At 47.0% G+C, this 23,468-nt stretch overlaps 2 protein-coding genes across 2 annotated transcripts; one reads left to right on the forward strand and one right to left on the reverse strand.

The window, feature by feature from the left end:
* Positions 1-2,932: 2,932 nt before the first annotated feature.
* LOC311205514 (histone H2A-like) lies at positions 2,933-3,352 on the reverse strand (the record flags this gene model as incomplete). The annotated part of the gene is made up of 1 exon (XM_084279961.1): positions 2,933-3,352. One exon carries the CDS (start codon positions 3,350-3,352, stop codon positions 2,933-2,935), a length of 420 nt encoding a protein of 139 aa, XP_084136087.1.
* A 2,883-nt stretch (positions 3,353-6,235) lies between these two features.
* On the forward strand, positions 6,236-13,081 carry PDCL3 (phosducin like 3). The gene is made up of 6 exons (XM_084267694.1): positions 6,236-6,296; positions 7,645-7,774; positions 8,545-8,635; positions 9,294-9,437; positions 10,575-10,783; positions 12,635-13,081. The coding sequence occupies exons 1-6, from the start codon at positions 6,291-6,293 to the stop codon at positions 12,775-12,777; spliced, it is 723 nt and encodes a 240-aa protein (XP_084123820.1). The 5' UTR covers positions 6,236-6,290; the 3' UTR covers positions 12,778-13,081.
* The last annotated feature ends 10,387 nt before the right edge of the window (positions 13,082-23,468 follow it).

Consider the following 23,468-nt stretch of genomic DNA (forward strand, 5'->3'; position numbering starts at 1 on the left):
CTTCAAGAAGGTCTTAGTTTGGCCTCAACAATCCCTTGCTACAGCCTGCACTCAAGGACAAATAAGCCACATTAACACCATGCTCCCTACCCCTGGGGCAGAACCCTTTTATTAGCAACTTTTCCTCCTCATCACCTGGACACCTGAGTCACTGGCCCATGTGGTTAATCTTCCTTCTAACCCCCTGATTCAGGGGGAAAGGAAGAAATACGTCACAGATGCCCTGAAGCAGATTCTCTGTGGGGAGGGAGAAGCGAGGCTGTCTCCAGGGGCTGTATTTCAGTCTCACTGTGACACTGCCAGCTCTCACCTGCTCTGGCTGGAGTATTTCTGTCTGTACACTGCGTGTAAAACCAGCCCTCTCTTTTCTGCTGAAACCTGATAAAACAAAGTACATAGGGTAAATGTGATTTACAAATACTGTGTATTTTTAGTTAGGTGGGAGGGGGAAAGACTTGTATCACTTTGTGTCTGCCCCTGCGTTGTGCCTGAGCCCTGCCAAGGGATGTGATGGGGCTGCTCCTAGGATTTGGGTTTCTGCCCATCTTCTGGTAACTCTCTGCCCCAGCTGGGGCTCAGGGTTTCCTGTGGGAACAGGAGGGTTCAGATGCCAAGGGTCTTTAACCCTAAACCTTTCAGCTGACCTAGACAAAAATCTCACTTAAGGCAAATGTGTATTTTTGAAAAGCTTTTAAAAACAGTGTATGTGCTCTCTGCTCATGCTCTTTCTGTGTTTCTTTTCTGGTGGTCAAAGTAGGTTTGAACCAGCAACGTGCATAGTCATGGGTGTGAATGGCATTTCAGCCACAGAAGATGACTATTGAACCAGCAGGTCCTCCTGGAAGTCCAGGCTCTGACAAGACATGTGCCCAGCAAAACAGGCACCGACAGCTTGGCCTTTGGCTCTGCATGTTGGGCACTAACAGTGGGTCAGAGCCAGAAGACTTTGAGGAGCCTGCAGAAAGCTGCAAAATTGTGATACCGAAAACTTTCTCTCATGTGCCCCCCTGCTAGAAGACTCTGTAGCCCTTTAGTTTCTGATTTGAAGTTCTCATATCACCTGCATTTGTGGCTCCATCTACCACTCAGTCACTTTTCCCACAAGGATGAGTGTTTAATCCAAGCTGAGTAAGGTTAAGTCTTCCTCCAACTCGGCGCCCTTGGAGAAGGCTACGGGGCACCCTCCATGCATCCAAGTACTCACCACAAGGACTGATGTCCTCTCAAACCCAGATAAGCATTTCTTTTAATTCAGAGGGAGAAAAGGCAGCTGTGCCTTCCCTTCAGCAAACCAGGTTTAGCTCAGGGTAAGTGCCCCAGCACCCTTCGGGATACACAGGCGTTAACAGGATGGCCATGATGTTATGATGTGTTATAACAGGGCTAAGCTCCCAAGGGCTGGGTAGGAGGAGGGGGGCTCACAGCTCTGCCACCATCCTGCACGGGTGCCTGTGAACTCATTTCAGCAGGGCTGACCCACAGAAAACGCACTTTCTCTTCCTGCCCGGTTGCCTCACAGGCGAGAAAGGAGTGCTGGGAGGTGCTAGGAAGTACCTCGCTGTTTCTTTCTAAACGTGAGTTTCCAAATACATGTTTCCCAATCACCTATCAGATCCCTTGTTTTGCTCACCACTGGGTAACTATCTTCCCAGGTGTGTTTAGCAGGCTAGTTTCAGAGGACATGAGTTCGTACTCCTCGCCGTGCTGCTGGCACAAGGATAAGAGCAGCAGGGCAAGAGCAGAGTTGCACTGCAGCACTGGGTGAACTCCAGTGATGGGAGTACAGTGTGTAGGCCAGGGAAGGTTTCTTAGCCTGGCCCAGTGCGCGGCTGTGTCACTGGAAGCGGGGCAGGAACTCTGTGACTTAGGATGTTTCAAGCCTGTCTTAGTTTGAGGGGTACAAGGAGAAGGCCGGGGGAGCAGCATCGCCCCAGATGCATGGTACTTGGGTGTAAGCTCTGCTTGAGAGGGCCTTTGGGCTGCTGCAGAGCTTGGAATGACTCAGGACCTAAGGCACTGGGTTCTCTCTCTTGGAGGACTTGGCCTGTAGGTCACAGAGTCCCTTTTTTTCCCCCAATAGGAATGCAGAGCTTGTGTTGTGAGGTACAGTATGCCTTTTCTAGGGTCAATGGTGTGGTGACACAAATAGTTTTCTTCTTCAATACACAAGCTCTGGAAAGTCAAGCCTGCCCTGCCAGAGACATTTGCTGGGTGGCTGGGTTAGAAGACATCTTACCTCCATTGTTGTGAGGCCATAAGGGTGAATTGTCAGGTCACTGTGCTATATGGTTAACTTACAAATGGGTTGAACCATGGGCTAGAAGGAAAATAAACAAGATTGTTCTTCATAAAGAAAAATACTTAAAGCCTTGATTTTTGAATTGGACCCGTACCTCACTAAAAACTCTGTCTGGGGGTAAGTGGAGGTAGGGTCACGGAATTCACTCAGTGACTTTTATCACACAGAATAGAGCAGTCTGAAGAGGGAGTTCTTTACTACAGCTTTGCAAGCAACAAGACTTGACTTTAGGAGTTGGTCCCCTTGTGCTTTTGAGTTGAACAACCTGTGAGCTAATCACACTATGACTGTGATGGAGGAAAGCATCACATGAATGGCAATGTGGGTCTGGACTCCTCTGCCTACTCCACAACAGTTACCTGTACCATGTTTTCCAAACTAAACATGGACTTTCAACAATTTGGGTGGTACACTAGATTTTATTTTTAAGTTTCCTGTGTTGCCCCATCTCTGGCACAGGAGCTAAGAAAAGGAAGGAGAAGAGTGTTTTACATTAGGAACTTTATTACAAGCTTTTAAAAAAGCATTAAAATTAGCAGAAGAAGTTACCTGACAAAGAAGCAAACACATTCAAGTCAGTGCTACTGATCCCATCATCCACAAGTGCCCAGAGCAGACCAGGAAAAGCCAGCTTCACTGGCTACCACCCTGTTTCACAGAAGGAGCAGCATCTCTGACAGTTCTCTTGGGAAGGAGATCGGAATGGATATTTGGCATAACCCCTCCTTGAGCGATGGTGACAGAGGAGAAGAGCTTGTTCAGCTCTTCATCGTTTCTCACAGCCAGCTGGATGTGCTGAGGTAGGATCCTGGCTTTCTTGTTTTCCCGTGCAGCATTCCCTGCCAGCTCCAGGATCTCTGCGCTCAGGTACTCCAGCACTGCAGCCAGGTAGATGGCAGCACCAGGACCCACCCTGTCAGCATAGTGCCCTCTTTTAAGGAGTCTGTAGACACGGCTCACAGGAAACTGCAGACCAGACCTGGCTGATTTGGTTTTCTTCTGTGGAGCTCCAGGTTTGCCAGTGTCAGCGTGCTTCTTTCCGTGTCCAGACATCCTGACAGGTGAGGAGACACAAAGGGTTGGAGATCTTTGAGTTACACAGGTGCTTATGCCACAACTGATAGCAAGCAATGACAACAGCAGAGTTACACCTTCTGCTCTTCCACATCAAGGGGGAAGCTTGTTTTCTTGTGGAAAGAGGACACCACACACCAGCGTTCATTAAGAGCAGATAGAAGGCTTTAACTACTACAACTACTACCCTTCTACAGCCAGCTTTCTAGGAGAGAGGTCTTATTGTAACACTAGAGTAGTCTAACAACCTGCCAAGAGAGAAAAGGTAGCTCAAGAGAAAAGAAGCTTTTCCCTGCTGCTTGGAATGTATTTGGGATTGAGGCACAGTGCATCTTCTTCAATAAAGTTTTCTTAAGCTCTGTAACTGTTACCTCAAATGTAACTCAAGGCCAAGACCACCTCTTCTTCCAAGAGGAATCTGTTTTCCAGCTTCTTCCATTATCAAGTTCAATCTAACAATGGAAAGAATCCTGCAGCCCACAGCATCTCATATACAAAGCACTTCAAGATGCTTTCATACAAAGTTTTTATTTCCCCAAGATATATTCACTGGCTGCTACACGGGTTCTGGGAGTGTTCTGCACCAGGAAAAGGAAAGTTTGACTTGGACAGCACAATGCAGACTGAATAACAGAAATTACTATCAATTTTTTCAAGATTAAGGAAATTCAGGCCAGTTAGAACACTCTTACAGTGGCAAAACTACTCATTTACATAACATTTAATATATGAGCAAATAAGGTAGTTTCTAGTCTGTCTACAACATATAAGGACATTCATCACTAGATTAACATGTGGGTTTTGGTACAGTTTTAGGGAGATACTTAAGTATTTAAAGAGAGACCAGAATAAGATTTAGGATGAAGGAACAAAGAAAACCTCAACCCATAATGAAATTTAAGCAACTGAAGCCATAACTGCTTATCCTTATTATCAGACAAGAAGTATCCATATTCTAGCTGCTCACATTACCAACAAACCACACTACAAACACAGCTAACTCACAAGCTAACATAAAGCCCACCATAACCCAAATTCTTTTACTATGGATAAATGGAAAAATATATCTCATTACCTTCAAGAAGTCTCAGTTTGGCCTCAACAATCCCTTGCTACAGCCTGCACTCAAGGACAAATAAGCCACATTAACACCATGCTCCCTACCCCTGGGGCAGAACCCTTTTATTAGCAACTTTTCCTCCTCATCACCTGGACACCTGAGTCACTGGCCCATGTGGTTAATCTTCCTTCTAACCCCCTGATTCAGGGGGAAAGGAAGAAATACGTCACAGATGCCCTGAAGCAGATTCTCTCTGGGGAGGGAGAAGCGAGGCTGTCTCCAGGGGCTGTATTTCAGTCTTGCTGTGACACTGCCAGCTCTCACCTGCTCTGGCTGGAGTATTTCTGTCTGTACACTGTGTGTAAAACCAGCCCTCTCTTTTCTGCTGAAACCTGATAAAACAAAGTACATAGTGGAAATGTGCTTTACAAATACTGTGTATTTTTAGTTAGGTGGGAGGGGGAAAGACTTGTATCACTTTGTGTCTGCCCCAGGCAGCTACACTTTGTTTGCGTTGTGCCTGAGCCCTGCCAAGGGATGTGATGGGGCTGCTCCTAGGATTTGGGTTTCTGCCCATCTTCTGGTAACTCTCTGCCCCAGCTGGGGCTCAGGGTTTCCTGTGGGAACAGGAGGGTTCAGATGCCAAGGGTCTTTAACCCTAAACCTTTCAGCTGACCTAGACAAAAATCTCACTTAAGGCAAATGTATATTTTTGAAAAGCTTTTAAAAACAGTGTATGTGCTCTCTGCTCATGCTCTTTCTGTGTCTGTTTTCTGGTGGTCAAAATAGGTTTGAACCAGCAACGTGCATAGTCATGGGTGTGAATGGCATTTCAGCCACAGAAGATGACTATTGAACCAGCAGGTCCTCCTGGAAGTCCAGGCTCTGACAAGACATGTGCCCAGCAAAACTGGCACCGACAGCTAAGCCTTCGGCTCTGCATGTTGGGCACTAACAGTGGGTCAGAACCAGAAGACTTTGAGGAGCCTGCAGAAAGCTGCAAAACTATGATACCGAAAACTTTTATCTCATGTGCCCCCCTGCTAGAAGACTCTGTAGCCCCTTTAGTTTCTGATTTGAAGTTACCATACGGCTCTGCTGAGAGGGCCTTTGGGCAGCTCGCACGGAGTCCCGCTGGGGCTGTGCAGGCTCACGGCTCCCGTGTCAAAGCCTTGCAGGAAACCCCTCCGGAACCACCCGCGGGGTGGCCCGCACGGACGCCGCCGGCAGGCCCGGGGGCGAACGGGAGCCCGCCGCGGGTGCTGCAGGCAGCGGTGCCCTTCAGCCCACGAGGGACCCCCTCCGCTCTGCCTGCGGAGCAGGGAAGGGAGCAGCCGGCACGGGGGCAGGGGGAGGCCGGACCGGCGGGGAAGGACAGTTTCTAAATCACGCCGCTCCTCACGGTGTGCGTGCCCGGGAGATGAAGCGGGGTTCCCGGTGGGAGCAGGGGTCAGACCACCGCAGGTGCAGCGGGAGGACCGGGACCGTTTAGAAACAGGCGCTGCGGCGGCTATGGGAAACGCTGAGCGTAAGGGAGAAGGAGAGGGAAGAAAACACCCCGCAGTAACAACAGAGATCCGTGAACTCATGTAGCCGAAGTGCCCGAGCCCTGCTGCTTCTCCGTCAGAGCTGCCCGGGGCCCGCCTACCCATCCGCGGGCCCCACAGACCCACACCGCGCTGCCGGGACCGGCCTTATTAGGCGGTACGGGAAGCGGCGGCACTGGTGCGCCCGCCCCGCCGGGGAGCGCCGCCTCCTCCGGCCGCGCCGCGCACGCCGGGACCGGCCCTGCCCAGCCCCGTTGCTGCCGCCGCCGCTGCTGCTGACCGGGCCTCGGCCCCCGGCCCCGCCGGCAGGATGCAGGTGAGAGGCCGGGGACCTCCGCGCACCCGGCCCGTGTGCAGGGGTAGCCCGCCCGCCCGAGCGAAGAGCTGGGGCCGGGCACCGTGTATGGTCACAGTCGCCGGGACGGGCGGCCTCGGGCCCCGCCGGCAGCAGCCGTGGGCCGTCCTCACTGGCGGGGTGGCCGTGGGCCGGGGGGAGCCCGGTTTCATCCCCCTTTCTGGGTGCTGAGGTGTCTGTTGTGTGGTGGTCTTGCTGTGCCGCTCTGTGATGTAGTTTTGGGGTAAATCTGTTTGAAGTCTATTCAGTAGATCATCTTAAAAAGATGTATTTCTCATTAAAAGGTCCTGGTGAATCACAGAATGCTGTTTGGAGCATAGGAAGCTCCATGTGAACATAAGGAGGAACTTTTTCACTGTGAGGGTGACAGAGCACTGGGACAGGCTGCCCAGAGAGGCTGTGGGGTCTCCTTCTCTGGAGACATTCAAACCCCTCCTGGACGTGTTCCTGTGTGATTTAGCCCAGATGACCCTGCTCTGGCAGGGGGGTTGGACTAGATGATCTTTTGAGATCCCTTCCAACTCCTAACGTTCTGTGATGCTGTGATTTGGTGTTGTATTTATTGTTATTGTTTTTATATGGCATTTATTCCGCTGCTGTAGTAAGCAGATGGGCGGGTGGGTGTTTCAAGCACTTTATCAGTATGTCGGTAAGTGACAGTAGATGCTGTGAAATGCTATATTGAGGGGGGAAATGACCACAGTTGAAGACAGAAAATTTGGCCTGCTATTGCTGTATTTTGGGAAGGTAGTCTAGAAATACTGTGTTTTGGTCTAGATGTGAGACGTGATCCTAAGCGGACCTAGTGTAAGGTATTTTGGTACAAGCCACAGTAAAGTACTAGTTGTAGTCACGGTGACTTGAATCTGTGGAGAAGACTTCCTGTGTACGCAGAGTTATGTCTGCAAGGCTGGTACTGGTGTGTCTGCTAGCCAGTGCTTTCCAATGCAGTGACCACTGATTTGGTGGCCTGCTCTGTGTGTCAGCACTGTGGCCAGCGTGCTTCCCCATTGCCTGGTTGCTTTCCTCCCCTTTCACCTTGTGAGAGCTGCAACGGTGGTTACAAAGCTTCAGACTGTCCATACTGTAAGTGGGATGGAATGAAATAAAGTAACTATTTGGGGTACGGGTCTGTGGCTGCGAAAAAGCCTCAGCATCAGGAAGGACAGACACTGTGACTCTCTGATGCTATCCAGACAGTTACCACTTTAGCAGCATGCTGTCTCTTGGAAAAACTTGACTGTGGTAGCTTCTGGAAGTGGCAAAGTTCTCCTTGGCCGTACAGAATCCATTTCTTACTCTGTTCTAGGACCCTAATAAAGACACGGAGTGGAATGACATTCTGCGCAAGAAAGGTATCCTTCCTCCTAAGGAAAACCTGGAGGAACAGGAGCGTGCAAAGGAAGAGGAGCAGCTTGCCATCCTTCAGAAGTCTCTCGGTGAGTGACGTGGCCCATTTGGCAGCAGGAGCAGTGCAGGTCTTGGAATGGCTCCTGGGGGAAGCTTGTATAAAGAGATGGCCAGCAGTTGTGTATATGCTTGTAAAGCAGTGTGTCCTTGTGCAAGTCTGTAAGGGATCCCAAAGCTGCTTCTCTCATAGGGTGATAGTCCCTTAACAACATCAAACAAATATGTTTCTGAACGCAGGGATCCTTCTGTCACAGGAAAGCTTTGTTCTTGATGTCAGCTCCATATTTATATAGAAGTCAGCACTTGAAAACTGAAATAAGAACAGTGTGAAGGGAGTATGCCATGTGAATGTGCAAGTAAAACTGTCTCATGACATCACCAGTTGGTTGTTTCTTCCATTGCTCCAGCATCCCAGTCGTGTTGTGTGTGTTGGGTACATCTTTGCTGCAGCTGCCACACTTGAAAGCTAGCACAGGTGCTAGTGTGCTAGTCTGGTCAACCCTCAGCTCCAAGTCCTTTACATTGCTGTCATTCCACCTATGTGTCTGAAGTGTGTAATGTTTTCTAAAAATTCAGTAACAATAATACCTCAAAAAAGCTTTGGCCTTTATCAGTCCAAAAGTTGTATTTCCCATAGCTAATCTGTCCTTACAGTGAATAAATCCTGGTACAAGCCACAGCAAAATACCAGATGTAGTCACAGTGACCTCAATCTGTGGAGACTTTTGGACTGATAAAGGCTGATGTGTTTTAATCATGGAATGAGGTTTTCTCTGATCTGATGTTTCTTCCATTCTAGTGAAAACTTATGAGGACATGACTCTGGAAGAGCTAGAAGAGAATGAAGATGAATTTAATGAGGAAGATGAGAAAGCTATTGAAATGTACAGGTCAGAGCAGCATGCGAGATTTGGCTTTAAGGGAAATTGGAGGGCTTTTCTTTTACATGCTGTGAGAGGCTGTTGAAGAGAGGAAGGATGTTGGTAGGTCTGATGATAGAAAAAATGAGTTGTGTTTCTGGTCTCTTGTAGAGCTTCCAAGTGTCTTTAGTAGGATAACTGGGTTTAAATTCAGTGTCCTTTTGTCTACGGCCTGGATTTGCAAAGATAACGTACACCTACAGAGTGTGTGGCTGGGGATTCTGAGCACTTTGAAAATCACCTCAAAGATGTCTCAGTTTTTGCATGAATTGAGGTTTAGGTGCTGCAGATTTATCTAACTACAGTGTTGGCTTTCCACTGTCTCTATCTTTACCATCTCTTGTAATTTTGCCTCTTGGTAGTGTAGTGTCTGCAGTAGGAATGTCTGCTGAGGGCAGAAGTGAGGAAAACAAATTTCATGGAACATAGTTGCACTTCTTGCATGTTGGTGGTTTTAACTTGTGATGCAAATAAAAGAGCATCTATTGATGATGTCAGCTTGCTTGTGTTGCTTTGGGGTTTGAAGAGGTTTGTAATGTGCCTCTGAAGTTTCAACCAGCTTGTTTAACTGTTGTTCTGTCAAAAATGCATTTATTCACAAAATCTTTTCCCATTCCTTGCTATTCAGACAGCAAAGGTTAGCAGAAATGAAAGCAGCACAAATGAAGAACAAATTCGGGGAAGTTTCGGAGATTTCAGGAAAAGATTATGTCCAAGAGGTTACCAAAGCTGGAAAAGGTATATGGGTAGTCCTGCACCTCTACAAACAAGGGTAAGAATTGGGTTCTAACTTCTAAACCTTTCACTGTCAAGAGCTGAAAATACTCTAGACAAATGCATAGCTACGGTAGAAATCAAGGAACTGATTTTGGAATTCTAACAAATAAAAAATTGCATTAGGACTTTCATTACTGTTGACTCCAGACTGGTGAACCTGGCTCTAAAGCCATGTTACCAGGACATCTTTTGGGGTGTTTTTATACATCTCTACAGCACGGTGTGACTTGTAGCATCCATCTGCCCTAGTATTTCAGATGTAGGAGCTAACTTTGAGCTTTGGAAATTTTTCTGGATAAAGTGTGAGGGACCATGCATAAGAAGGACCACTGTATGGCTACAGTCTGGCTTCTAGATCCATAAAAATGGAGTGACCAAAGCTTCTGGTCCTGTCAGCATGATGGAGAAACTTCACAAAATGGTCAGATATGTTGCTAACATTTTCTAGAAAGGGTTAGAAAGACCTGATTTTGGTTTTGTTCACTGTTTCTAGTTGCCTCACAGGTGTTTATTACAGAATGGGTTTGGTTGGAAAAGATCATGAAGTCCAACTGTTAATCTAACACTGCCAAGCCCAACCACTAAACAATGTCCCTAAGCATCATATATACATGTGTTTTAAATATCCCTAGGGATGGAGACTCAACCCATTCCTTGTGCATCCTGTTCCAGTGTTTGACAACCCTTCATAACACCCAATCTAAACCTCCCCTGGCACAACTTGAGGCATCACTTGCATCCTTTCTTCCAGGAGCTGCTTTTCTTGCTATTTTGCCCTTGCTCCTGCAATTCCTCAATATTGTATCATCGATTCCTCTGTAAGATGGAGGGGAAGATTGTATTGCTAATACCTTAAAACAATCCCCACCACTGCACCCTCCGCCCACTGAAATCTCCAATAAACAAAATAAAACAAAACCCACCCAACTGCAAAGACACCCAAAAAAAGCCTCCTGTGATGCCCATTTCCTTGGAATGATGGCCAACAAAAGTATTCAGAGACTGCTTCTGGTACATTTGTCTTTCCATAAATGCTACTCATTGAGCTGATATTTCTGACCTTTCTTCTGGAGCAGATTGCCATCTAATTCATCTCTTATTGTTTCTTATGCGTGTCTGCTGCTGTTCACAGAATTCCACTCTGTGCCTTAATAAATCAACACATGAGCGGGCTTGCACGGAAGTTCAGAGACGTGAAATTCATCAAAGCTATCTCTACCACCTGCATTCCCAACTACCCTGATAAGAACCTGCCCACAATATTTGTCTACCTGGAGGGAGACATCAAAGCTCAGTTCATCGGACCTTTGGTGTTCGGTGGCATGAACTTGACAAGGGATGGTGAGTGCCTGCATCTCCTGTCTTCCAAAGTAAAAGCAAAACTGCTTTGGTGGGAATGAGGAGTGAGGATTAGGATGAGAAGTGAGGTACTAAAGTCAAAATAGTCTATTATAATTTAAGTTTTTTTAGCCCTAGAGCTCAAGAATGTGTGTTCAAGGCTTGTAGAAGCATTGAGTGTCTGAGTAGCCCAACATACAGGTAGTAATTTTGTGTGTGCACAAGTAATTGCACTGTGTCTTGTGAAAATTTCCTCAGTATATTAAAAGATATATAATATATCACACCCACACACGTTCTCTGGGGGTTTTGTTCCCGAATGACTGAGCTTGCCCCCGATTACTTGATAACCTCTGCACTTGATAACTGGTGCTTGCCTATTGCATTGTAGAGCTTCTTGTTTATTTTTCAAGCTGATGGCATGTATTTGTCTGTTACCTTCCTGACACTCAGGCTCTACTTCTGAGAGCCTGTCCCTTGGTCCAAATGGGGCTGCTAGCCTGAAATTGGACTGCTGCTTTTTCCTCTTGCCACCTCCTGGACATAGCAGCACATTAAGCTGCCTCAGTGCTTCAGGAGCACAGGGCTCAGCAGGGAAGAGGCTGTCACCTTTCCTGGAGGTCATGGTTTTCCCTACACTATTTCTTCTTGCCCATCTCAGCAGGCTAGGGAGCTGTGCAGCCTCATCAGTGTGATGTGCTTTGGGAGGTGGGGGCCGTGGCCTGGTGATGCAGGTCTTGCAGAGCACCATGGATGGTATCCTTCAGCAGTGCTTGAAGACGGGTCAGCAGTGAAAAAGGCTGTTCTTGGAAAGCAAATGCAACGTGGGTGTAACCTAGTGGATTTTACTTCAGTTAAAAGGATACTCATCAGCTTTCCAAGTTGGTGCACTGGTCCAGATGGCTTCAAGCTTTTTCAGGGTCAGACTTCAAGGGCATCCTTACCTAACCCGAACCACAGATAAAAAGCAATTCAAGGTCCCTGCTGCAGTCCCTGCTCCATGATGACACTGCTCTTTGCATCCCAAAACCCTGCTGTAGAAAATGCTCCCCTGCTTTGAACTGTCGGAAGGGGAAAACCTCACCAGTGAGATCAGTAATTTGAGAACAGGTAACTACAGCATTTGCCTCACCATGCACTGAAGTGAGCAATGTAGCAGGAACTTGCAGTTAGCTTTCTCCCTTTTTTTTAGCACATAAATAATTGATTTGGGAAGGGGGAGGTCTGAAGGTGACCGAGCCAGCTTAATTCACTCATCACAGAAAGCTGGGCACTGAAATTCTGCACTTCCTTTTATTTCTCCCTTCTCCCCTAAGCTAGGTGACTGCTGCTAAGAGATGAAAGGAAGAGTGAGGTGGTATTCATGGCTCTGTAGTGTCAGAAGGAAGTTGGATTTAATGGTAGGTAGGGTTGCCAGCAGGACTAGGAGAAAGGTTTCAACAGAATGTGTTGTATTGATTTTTCTACCACTTTTGGGAAGCAACACAGTTTGAGTCTGCATAGTAATAGGCCTTCTACTCACGGTGGACTCTCATGCTGTCTTACCAAGGAACTAATCATCAGTGCACGATGTGGTGGGGAAGGGGTGAATTGTGTTTATAAAGCACGTCCATGAAGATTACCTAGAATTCAGAGGTGTAAACAGAACTGCTGTGGGGTTTTTTGCCCCACAGCAAACCTCTTCCCTGCCTCTTCTGACTGTATCCTGGGGGTGGAAGAGGTAGGGAAAGAATAGAGCGGGGACCTGGTTTTTGTGGTGGCAGTGTGATAGGAAAAGTCAGCTGGGGAAGCAAGGGTGGGCTTTTTCCAGTTTGCTCTCCTGCATTCATGGCTCTCTTGTTTTCCTCTCTACAGAATTGGAGTGGAAGATTTCAGAGTCAGGTGCCATCAAGACAGACCTCGAGGAGAACCCCAGGAAGCAGATCCAGGACCAGCTCATGTCCTCAATCAGGTCGTGTGTCCCAGCCAGGGGGGAGAGTGACTCAGAGGATGACTAACTCCTGTGTCGGCATCAAGATTGATACAGTGTGCTTCCAGCCAGTGTTCCCATCTAGAGCACTGGGGACGTTCATCAAGCTCCTGAAGCACTACCCTTCTGGGGCTCAGCAAGACAGCCATTCATCTAGAAACTTTCAGAAATGAAAAAAGTTTCTTTCAAAGAAAAAAAAACCCCACAACAAAAAACCCAAACTCCAACAAAAAAACCCAGAAGAAAACAAACTTATTACAGTTTGACAAATATGATTCTGAAAGGCGTTTTATATTATGAAGCTTGAATAAATCAAAGTTTCTAAATACAGACATCAGTAGAAACAGAGGTCTCTTACTTTCCTGGTAAATAGCTGACTTCTTTAAGAAAAATCTGAAATATGAAGTGGCCTTAAGTGCACTGGTTTTGACAAGCTTAACTTGTGTAAATCTAATCTAAATATTAGTCTTAAACTGTTGGTCCTGGTTGGGACAGCCAAGCACTTAATTGGGCCTTGGCTAATCATACATGGATGTTGGACCGCCTGGGCTGCTTGGAGAGCGAGATGAGGTGACCCATGATGTGGGTGCTGCTGAAGGTGGTACATGGTTCTTTTTGGAGGGGTATACATGCAGGCAGGGGTCGGCAAAAAGCAGTGAGATGGAGACTCTCCCAGTTAGTTTAAGAGATACCTTGGTGATGGCCAGCATCTCCTGGGACCCGCCAAGCCCAAGAAGCCCCTCTCATTTAGCAGTGGTGTTTTACCTTTTGCAGGGGCTGAGCTGCTTGCACCAGCTTGTCTGCTAACTGGGAAAGAAAATTCAAGGTGGTGGGGCCTGAGGGTGGCATTGCTGACTTCTTCCTCAAAGTCAAAAATCTGATGTATTGCTACAGTAGTGCCAAATGGGAGGGAAAACGATATTTGAAGATCTGATGTCTTCCTATATTAAAGCTTTCTGTCTTCTAGGTACAGTAATAATAATTGGAGGCTTAGAAGAGAAAGAACAGAAACATCACCTTAATTATAGATCTGCTGACACTCAGAGCTGCTTGCTTCTTTTGGGTTGGATTAAGTGTCCACCTACACTTTTAATTTGTCTGCTTTTGGGCTAACAGGCTCCAAGAACTTCTACTAACAAAATGTCCTTGGGGCAGTCTTGTTATATTGCTGATGGATTCTGTGGGTGGATGGTGCAGAATGCAATACTCAATAAGCAATGATTTATTTTTTATTTTAGTTTTGTATCAGTTCATAGCAACTCTTAAGCATGTTTCCTGCACTCTGTCACCCCAGTCAAATTGTGGTGTAGTTCAAAAAAAAAATAACTGTGCCTTAAACTTCAGGTGAAGTGGTAAGATCCTGATGGAAAGCTGCTTCTCTGAGATCCAGGTGGTGACTTGGGGTCACTTAAGTGTCCTCTTTCTTTGCTCTGTTGTCAAAACCAAACAAAAACGCTAACGCTGAGCAAGTGAGCCAAATGCAGTGGGATACAAGCTGATAAATATTGAATATTCTTGGTGTACATACACGCCACCACGCTTCTCTAGACATAGGACAATCCAAAATACTATCAGACCTGAGGTTTTTCTTTACTTACCTACATGCTCTTAGAATCTAGGAAGAAGAAAATTCTCTCTCCCTGCTTCTTTTGCTTAGCTTTGCCTGTCCTTGTTTAACTGTGCTTTGGAGTGACTTATGAAGTGTAAGGACCAAGTTCCTTTTGGAGGAAACTGTCTTAGAGGAGCAAGTCCAAAAAGGGCATTCGGTCCAAAGATGCAGGCCAAAGCTATCCCAAAAGAAGGGCCTCTGAAATCTGTGTGGTGTGGATGTCATCTCCTCACCCTCTCCCTCCAGATCAGCTCCTGTTAAGCTGTCAGAGTTGCAGATGCCACACAGCTGCCATACTTCTCTCAACTTGTTTTTTTAATTTAAAGTTTATCAGCCCTTCTAGGAAGGGGCGATAGGATCGGTAATCCATCTTTTATCACTGGTGTGACAAATTCAATTTGAAATCTAATTTTAAAAGTAGATGATACTTTGGATAGTTTTTACTTCTATTAATCCTTCTTTTATTGTCTCCCACCTCTACAGAGGCAGAATAGCAATAACATTGCAGCTGCCCTTTCACTGTCCTCTAGATCACTGCTGGTTCACGGGCTCAAAGCAAGATGACTGTCCTCTAGGGTCTTGGAAACACTTGGAAACAGTCCTCAAATTTGTCCCAGTGTTTGAGTGGCTCCCTCTGTCCTTTGCATCCTGCACAGGCAGTGAGACCTTGAGGCAGAATAGCTAAAGACAGTCTGTTGCCCAGGGCCTGATCCAAAGGTTGTTCAATCAGGAGAACTGGTGTTTCAAAGACAAGACGTGATGCAATAAAACCTTGCACAAATAAAAGGGCAGGGCAGGACTTTGAGCTGTTTCCACCTCAATCTTTTCTTCAAGCAGGGTCTTAAAACCACAGCTGCCTCCTTTTGTACCGAGCCCAAAAGGTTGTGCAGGCTCTGGGATCACCAAGAGCACTAAGCTCCCACAAAAGTCCAGGGCTGTGTATGGGTATCTTGGTGCCCCAAGCTGCTCAGCTGTGGTGAGCCAGATACCCTGTGCCCATGAATGACACAGCACCCCTGGGTAGTATTTGTGTTTTCACTCTACAAGGAACAAACCAGGCTTGACCAGGTCATTGGGCAGGAGAAGGTGAACTTGCCCCTTCTTCTGGCCTGTTCCCTGTCAGGACTGTAGCAGGAGCTGCTCTGCAGTGTCAATAGGCATCATCATGCAACACAGAGCAATTCAGGAGAAATGGGGACAAGCTTTGACTTGTGCTGCCTTTCATTCTGAGCTGCTTCATGCGTTGACACACTGGGGAATGCCATTCAAGGACGCTGTCCTGGCAGGGGCAGATGTGAGAACTGCCGAAAACCAGAAGAGGCCGAATGCTCTGCCCAGCTGCTGAGACCTGTATGGGGCATCACTTCAAATGGTCTCTGTGCCTCTCTGTATTTGGCTAAGTGTGAAGACAGCTTCTTGTAATCTTACTCTTTCTTGCCAATCATGCTGCCCTGCTCAAGGCCGTTTGTAGAAATTAGGTCTCTGCAGGAAATGGATAATGAGCTCTGTTTAACCTTTTGGCAGAGCAGAAGCTTTGTGAAGGGGAATGAGCTTTCGCTTAAAAGGAAGCCAGCTGCTAAATAGTAAACCAAACCAGCCAATTAATATACATAGCTGAATGAGGCAATATAATGGGAGAAAATAATTGGAGAGCCTGACCTGCAAAGATTTGGGATGCTGTTGCTAAATGCACTGTCAATATTTTTGCAGCCTGCTGGTAGGTAGTGTCTGATCAGTGCTCAATTCTTCCCAGTATGGGAAGGGTCTTTCTGTGAGCTGTCGTGGGAGATGGCAGAGATCCTGTAACCAGTGCTGAGGCACGGCTGTGAAAGCATCCCTGACTCACCCCACACTGCAGTGGTGCAGGAGGTGCCCGGGGGGGGAGGGAAGTAATCCTGGGGCACAGACAGGACTGCAGATGATTTGCCATTAGCAGACAGTCATGCTGGAGTTTTTTTGGTGGACTGTGAGTGAACCACTCGTAATGAAAAGGTACAGGTCTGAAGTCTGCTGCTTACTCAGGTTACGTGAGCAGCCACATCAGGTTCATAGCAGGCTGCCCTAACCCAAGTAAGCCACTGGTCTGATTCTCTTTTACCCAGACCCACTTGCACTTCAGGGTTCACCAAACCCAGAGAGTAAGAATTTGCATCCCCTTTGCATGCAGAGAGACAGGCAGGTGTTGTGCAAGCAGGGCAAGGCGATGGAGAGAGGCAAGTTCTCCATGTAATTAATCCCACTGCAGTGGGGAGTGTGCAGGTAGGCAGGAGCATCTGCAGGCCTGCCATTGCAGGAGGTGAAATAAAGGAGCGTCCTCTGAATACCCGTGCTGTGACATAACTGGTTTGGTCAGATCCCCCTTTCCCAGGGTTCAGCTCAGCCCTGCCTGCCTCCTCTTCGGGTCTGGCCCATCATCTCCCTTCCCAAACACACTCATGACAACATAAGCTCTGATCTACAGCACTTCCCATGGAAATTAAGGTATGCTTTTCATTCCTGTATTATAAACTCAAATTCATAATACTTCATCATTATTCTCTGGAAATCTAGGGAAGTTTTGTGGACTGTGTAGTGATGGGAAATGAGGCTTCTAATAGACACCTCATTAACTCAGTTTGGACCAGCTTGTGTTTTGCAAAGGGAGTAGAAAAAGCACCATCCTATGAACCTTTTGCTGTATATTTGTTGGGATCGGATCACGTCTAAAGAAACTTCGCTCTCACTGAGATCAAAGGGGGGAACGGTTTCCGTTCTCCGTTCTTTTAAATCACTACATTGCTAAAACTAATCTATTCCCTGTCAATTGTTTGGAAGGCAGTTGAACTCATTTCCCATTACATCCCATTATAAATCACTCCATTTCAGTCTCATTTAGCTAATTCGGTCGTCAAAGGATTTCAGGAGGCATGAAATATGTTATTGATGCATTTAGCTCTTCACAGAATTATAAAAAGTATTGAACTTCTTAGGTCTGTCTATTTGCAGATGGTTCTTGTGATGCATGGAAAGGCTTCATTCCCTCCCGTGGAAGACAGAACCATTAAAAAAGAAAATCCAAGCAGCAAGAGACTGTCTCTAGGCTTGTGTGGGAGATGGATGAATGATCTGACTTGTTTTTGTGTAACGTGTTAAAACTTTCATCTCTTGACACCCTGCAGAATTTTTCAGGACTTTACCAGATTAATTTTAATTTACAGAGCTGACTGAAGGAACTGAGGTCTGATACAAAATGACAGGAAAAATACCAAGTAATTCTGAGGTTGTTTCTGTTTAACACTTCAAATGTTAAATAAGCAAGGAGTTATAATCTAAGGCAGAACAGGCCATGTAACAGATGTTAATGGACAATTAATGAGGTGAATGTAGTTATGCATATATGTAAGCCTCTGGTTCAATATATCTGCTATAAGAAGTCATATTTCTTTCTGTATACTGAACGGCTTAAACACAAAGATGCTTCTTGTGGAGGCAAAAGCTGCAGCGCTTGCTAGTGAGAGCAAGTCTTGATTTTCCAGACAGCTGTTGCCTACCCCCAAAGTGACAGCAATTCCTGCTATGGCATGTGTCATCCTGATCCCACTCCCCAGAACATCCATAGGAATACTCTCATTTGCAAGGAGGGCAGGAGAACCAGCTACTGAACTTTTCTTCTTGCCTGATTGCAGTTTATTTTTCTGTGAAATAGTACAGACGGTCTGGAGGTGTGGGGAAACTTCATTAATTATCTGCCCATATGCAGATGATTTCTGTTATGTAAAGCTGAAAGTAGAGATGGCCTGGATCCTTCAAGTTGAGCATTACTTTCTGTGCTTTAGTTATTCCCAGCCTCAGGTGATTAGAGGAGCAATTGTGAAGGCCACTTCCGTGGAGACAACCAGCCAAAATCATCTGCGAAGGCTGATCTCTGCCACAGCACCAAGGCATTGACTATTTATCAAGAAAGTGCTGGTGGTAAAAGGGTGCAAAGTTTGGTGGGGTGAAGGAAGAACAGGAGAACATGCAAAATGTGGAGTTGGGTTTCCTGTTTGGTAATGTCCCCCAACTTTTTCAGCTGGGGTACATTCCTTCTGATCTCACCTAGCTACCATGTGAGCCGGATCCTGCGGTGTGAACTAAGTCTAGACCATACAGCTGATCCTGGAAGTGCTTGATGTTCCTTTTTGTTTTCTTTGAGAAAAGAGGGAGGGGGAGAGCCCTCAATACAGTGGGAGAGGTGAAGGGCAAGAAGCACAGGCAAGTAAAAAGAGAGGCTTAAATGAGAAACTTGTCCATTGCTAGAGAAGAGGAGTAGAGGTGAGGAAGATAATAAAAAAATTACATCTGGCATTATAAGGAAGATTCAGGAATATTTGGTGCTGTGATGCACTAGGAGAAGCACTGTCTTCTCAAAGGATGGGCTTGGCACATGTAGCTGCACACTGAGTATAGCAAAGTGGATGAGAGCATTGAATCACACATCAAGAGGAGAATTTTGCAGACCCATCAGAGCTTCATCCCTGGCTTCAGTGTACAGGAAGAAGTCAGACAAACATGGATGCTGTGATCCATGGAGGAATGTTAGGGGGTAGGCTGCAAGTAACTGTCACTATTAATGAGAGCAGAAATCAGGCAGGTTTTCAATAAGTAACATCGATTGGTAAAAAAATAAATCATGCGTAATTCAAGCCAGGAAAAGATACTGCTGTACTATTTGCATACTAATAAGCTGTCTTTAGCATAAGCTCAGCAAAAGCTATGAATTTTTCAGGTGAGAGGAGCTGTTTATATCCAGTTTTATAAGACACATTAAGCACTAATGGCATCGTATCATCTGGTGTATGTCCTTTTGCTGACTGGTAGCTGATACTTCAGGGTTTACAACCTCAGGGTGCTCTGGATGATAAAACAGTGACCAAGAGATTTAGTGGCATCTCTACAAAACACACAAACACCCTTTCCTCTTCTCCTGGTGGTAGGATAACCAGCAAGCACATGGACACGCTTCCATCGCTCAGAGCTTTAACCTGGGGGAAATCTTTAACGTTAAATCCACATCAGCTCTAACGGTCACTCCAGGTCTGCGAGGAGCACATGGGATTTCCTTAGGAAGTCATGCAAGAACCTGGGCCCTGGTGTATCCCCTGGGTTGTGTCTTGTTCAGCTTGTTCTGAAATGTAGATATTGCCCTGGAGATCTGGGCACTCAGCTGGACACAGACACCCCCTTGCTTAGAAAGCAAGCAGAGGGAAAGGGAGAGGTTTCTGCAGACTCAACTCTCCTCCATAGAGGCCCTCCCAAAAAGGCCGGTTTCCCCCAAAGTGTGAAGGACCCCGTGGGGTAGGGCACCTCCATGCAGTGACACAGAAGTTCCGTGCTCCCTGTCAGTGCTGGTGGGTTTGATTCCATTACCCCAGTGAAGAGGAAATGTGTACAAACCAGAGCACACCACAGCCTGGGGATGATGTGGCAGGCAGCGTGGGTGGGATCCTGGCTGAGGGTGTGTGCTGGGTTGACCCTGGCTGGAGGCCTGGAGCCCACCAAAAACGATTTATCACTCCTCTCCCCAGCTGGACAGGGAAGAGAAAATATATAACAAAAGGCTCATGGGTCAAGATAGGGACAGGGAGAGATCACTCATCAACTGCCATCATGGGCAGAACAGAAAAATTAATCTATTACCCTGGGTGGCACAGCAGCTTCAACCAGGGGGAAATCTTTAATGTTAAATCCACATCAGCTCTAACTGTTGGTCCAAGTCTGTGAGGAGCACATGGGATTTCCTCCCTCCTTCCTCCTCCTACCCCTCCTTCCTCCTCAGGGAGAGGACTCCTCACGCTCTTCCCTTGCTCCAGCATGGGGTTCTTCCCATGGCAGACAGTCCTCCATGAACTTCTCCGATGCAAGTCCTTCCCACAGTCTACAGCTCTTCACAAACTGCCCTGGTGTGGGTCCCTTCCACGGGGTGCAGACCTTCAGGACCAGGCTGCTCCAGTATTAGTCACAAGCCCTGCCAGCAGAACTGCTCCGGCGTGGGCTCCTCTCTCCACAGGTCCTGCCAGGAGCGTGTTCCAGCATGGGGTTCCCACTGGGTCACAGCCTCCACCTGCTCCAGTGTGGGATCCTCCGCAGGCTGAAGGTGGATATCTGTTCCACCATCAACTTCTTGAGCTGCAGGGTGACAGGCTGCTTCACCATGGTCTTCTCCATGAGCTGCAGGGGAATCTGCTCTGGCACCCAGAGCACCTCCTCCCTTTCCTTCTTCAATGCCCTTGATATCAGCAGAGTTCCTCACACATTCTCACTTTTCTCTCTGGCTGCAAAAACTGCTGCTACTTCGTTTTTTTTACTTCTTAAATGTGTAATCCCAGAGGCGCTATGACTGTCACTGTTTGGCTCGGCTTTGGCCAGCAGTGGGTCTCTGTTGCAGCCAGCTGGGTATTGGCTCTGTCAGACCTAGGGGAAGCTTCTAGCAGCTTCTCACCGAAGCCATCCCTGCAGCCCCTCTGCTACCAAAACCTTGACACACAAACCCAATAGAGGACGAGCAGCTGGTAGGGCTACTAGGCAGGATGGATGCTCAGGCCCACTAAGATCAGGGAGTGCTTGGAGCTGCTAGCTCATGTCTTTACTTTGCTGGCAACAAGAAAAACGCTTACTGGGAACAGAGCTGCCCATCTGCAGGTGATGGTTACAAAAGTATGGACGGAGGCAGCGTGGTGTGGGTGTCCTGGGAATGGTTTGGATTTCATGGGGAAAGGGGAGTCAGGTCTTTCATGTAAACATGTGGGAGGACTCACAGGCTGTTGTGGTGTACATCGCTCTGAGGTTTAGGGAAGGTGTCATCATGGACGAGGCATAGAAATGGGATCAGCTGCTCGCTATGGCTGTGGCAACTTTTCCATGGCTTTGCCAGGACTCATCCTCCTCACCAGGAAAATTAGTATTAGTGTTTCCTGACCTCATATTGCTGCTTCAGGGTCTTCATGATTTATATCTGCAGCAAGCAATGAAGCACTATGAGGGCAATCGCTGCGCTAGGTAGTTGTTGTTTCGTCTGTTTGTCCATCCGTGGCAAATTTCCACATTCTCTGCTGTTGCTGTACTCACTATGCAAGCAAACGCTGCTATTCCACTTGTTAAAGAATAACTGACTTTTGCAAAAGCTGGTTAGCCCCGATTTTCCACTATTTATTGATTTTAATGTGTCTTTTTCCATTAAGTATACTTAATTAAGTGCTCCTCAAGATAAATCTGAAACATTTGCTAGCCCAGAAAGCAGTTCAGATCTTCTTCTCACTGAGGACCGCAGCAAGCTGATCCTATTTAGGAAGGCACCTCCGTTCAAGAGCTCGAATGCTGCTTCAGGCACGTTGGAGTTTTTGGGAGAGACGAGAAAGCTGGGAAACTTCTGCAGTATCCCCTCTGACAAGCACACTAGGCACAAAGTAGACACAACTGTGCACAAGATGGCAATGTTCTCCACGAAAAGGACCTTTCCTTCCTGCCTGCCTTCCTTGCTACAGTCTGCCTGTATACTTTTAGGCACAGTGCTGGTTTCAGTGAAGTATCAATGGCAGCGCTTCAGATGCTTAGTTCTGCTGCGTGCGGGATTGAAGCCTCTGTCAATGCATACAGTGAGACATGCACGCCAGCTGTATGCTGAGCTGTGTCTCACTGCAGGCATGTGTAAATCTGTCCCACAGGCTTCTAACAGCTTTTGCTAACACACCAGACAGAAGCCTGGTTTATCCTGCCTTCTGACCTGACTATTATTACACATGAACATGGTGTCTACACCCCTAACTTTGCAGGGCTGTTTTTCAGGAAGAATGCATCTGGAGCACAAGTCCTGTGAGGAGTGGCCATGGGAGCTGGGGCTTTTCAATCCTGAGAAAAGGAGGCTGAGGGGAGGCCTTATTGCTCTCTGCATCTGGTGGTTGCAGAGATGTCGGGGTTGGTCTCTTCTCTCGGGTGACAAGTGATAGGACGAGAGAGAATGGCTTAAAATTGCACCAGGGGAGATTCAGGCTTGATATCAGGAAGAATTTCTTTACTGAAAGGGTTGTCAAACATTGGAACAGGCTGCCCAGGGAGGTGGTGAAGTCACCATCCCTGGGAGCATTTAAAAGGCGTGTAGATGAAGTCCTTAAGCATGTGGTCTAGAGGTGGATTAGTCAGGGTTAGGTTGTGGTTGGACTCAATGACCTTAAGGATCTCTTCCAAGGCAGGTGATTCTATGATTCTGTAATCTGTCACTATCTTGGTCACTATGCTGGCCATGCACACTTCTGATTCACCCATCACCGCAGCTCCAGGCATCTTGTCCACAAAACCATCACATCTAAATCGGTCTCCAGAAAGAACTTGGATCCAAATCCAGTAAAGGCTGAGGAATGGGCTCAGCCTGTCAGTAGCACAGCAGTCCCACTCACAGTGTGTGAGATACATGAACGTCTTCACAGGACTGAGTGTGCCTGTTCCTTGTTTTCCCTGTCTGAGGTAAGGCAATTTCCATACCTTTCTCTGGGATGGTCTACTTCTCTTTTGGAGAAAAGCCGGCATAAAGGGAATGGGGTGAGCTACACGGGCTAAGAACTAGGACTCTCCCGCTTTAGAGCATAGAGAGCACCCTGGACCAGGAGCAGACACCTCTAGACTGAGAAAACTGGATTAAATGAAGAAGCTGAGGGCTAATATCTGTCAGTGGTGTTGAAAAAGACCCAGAAACTTAAAACCTAAAAAGCCTATCCAATATATTGGTTACCCTATTGGTTTGAAAGAAGGATATCAATAAAATATTAATCCAAATTGATTATGCTAATATGTGAGTCCCTTCACAGATCTTCAGTTTTCTAATCACCCTCAGGAGAGTCCCTGGCTTGCCATTGCGGGTAACAGCCTGGGTGGGTGGCTGCCATGCCAGCAGAGAGCCTGAGAAGAGACATGAGAGCCCCTTCCCCATCCCTGAGGACATCAGACCCCTCGGTAGCTGCTACTGCAGTGCAGCAGCACTCAGTCTCCTCGTAGCTGAGCCACATGCAAGGATGCTGTCACACAGCTGCCAATGCTGCTTCTCTCAGGGCAGCTCTGCTCCCTTGTTTAGCCATGCAGAGGCACCAGAGAGGGCCCTT

The sequence above is a fragment of the Gallinula chloropus genome, assembly GCF_964237585.1.
Source record: "Gallinula chloropus genome assembly, chromosome: 1".
In the NCBI taxonomy this organism is placed as follows: Eukaryota; Metazoa; Chordata; class Aves; order Gruiformes; family Rallidae; genus Gallinula; species Gallinula chloropus.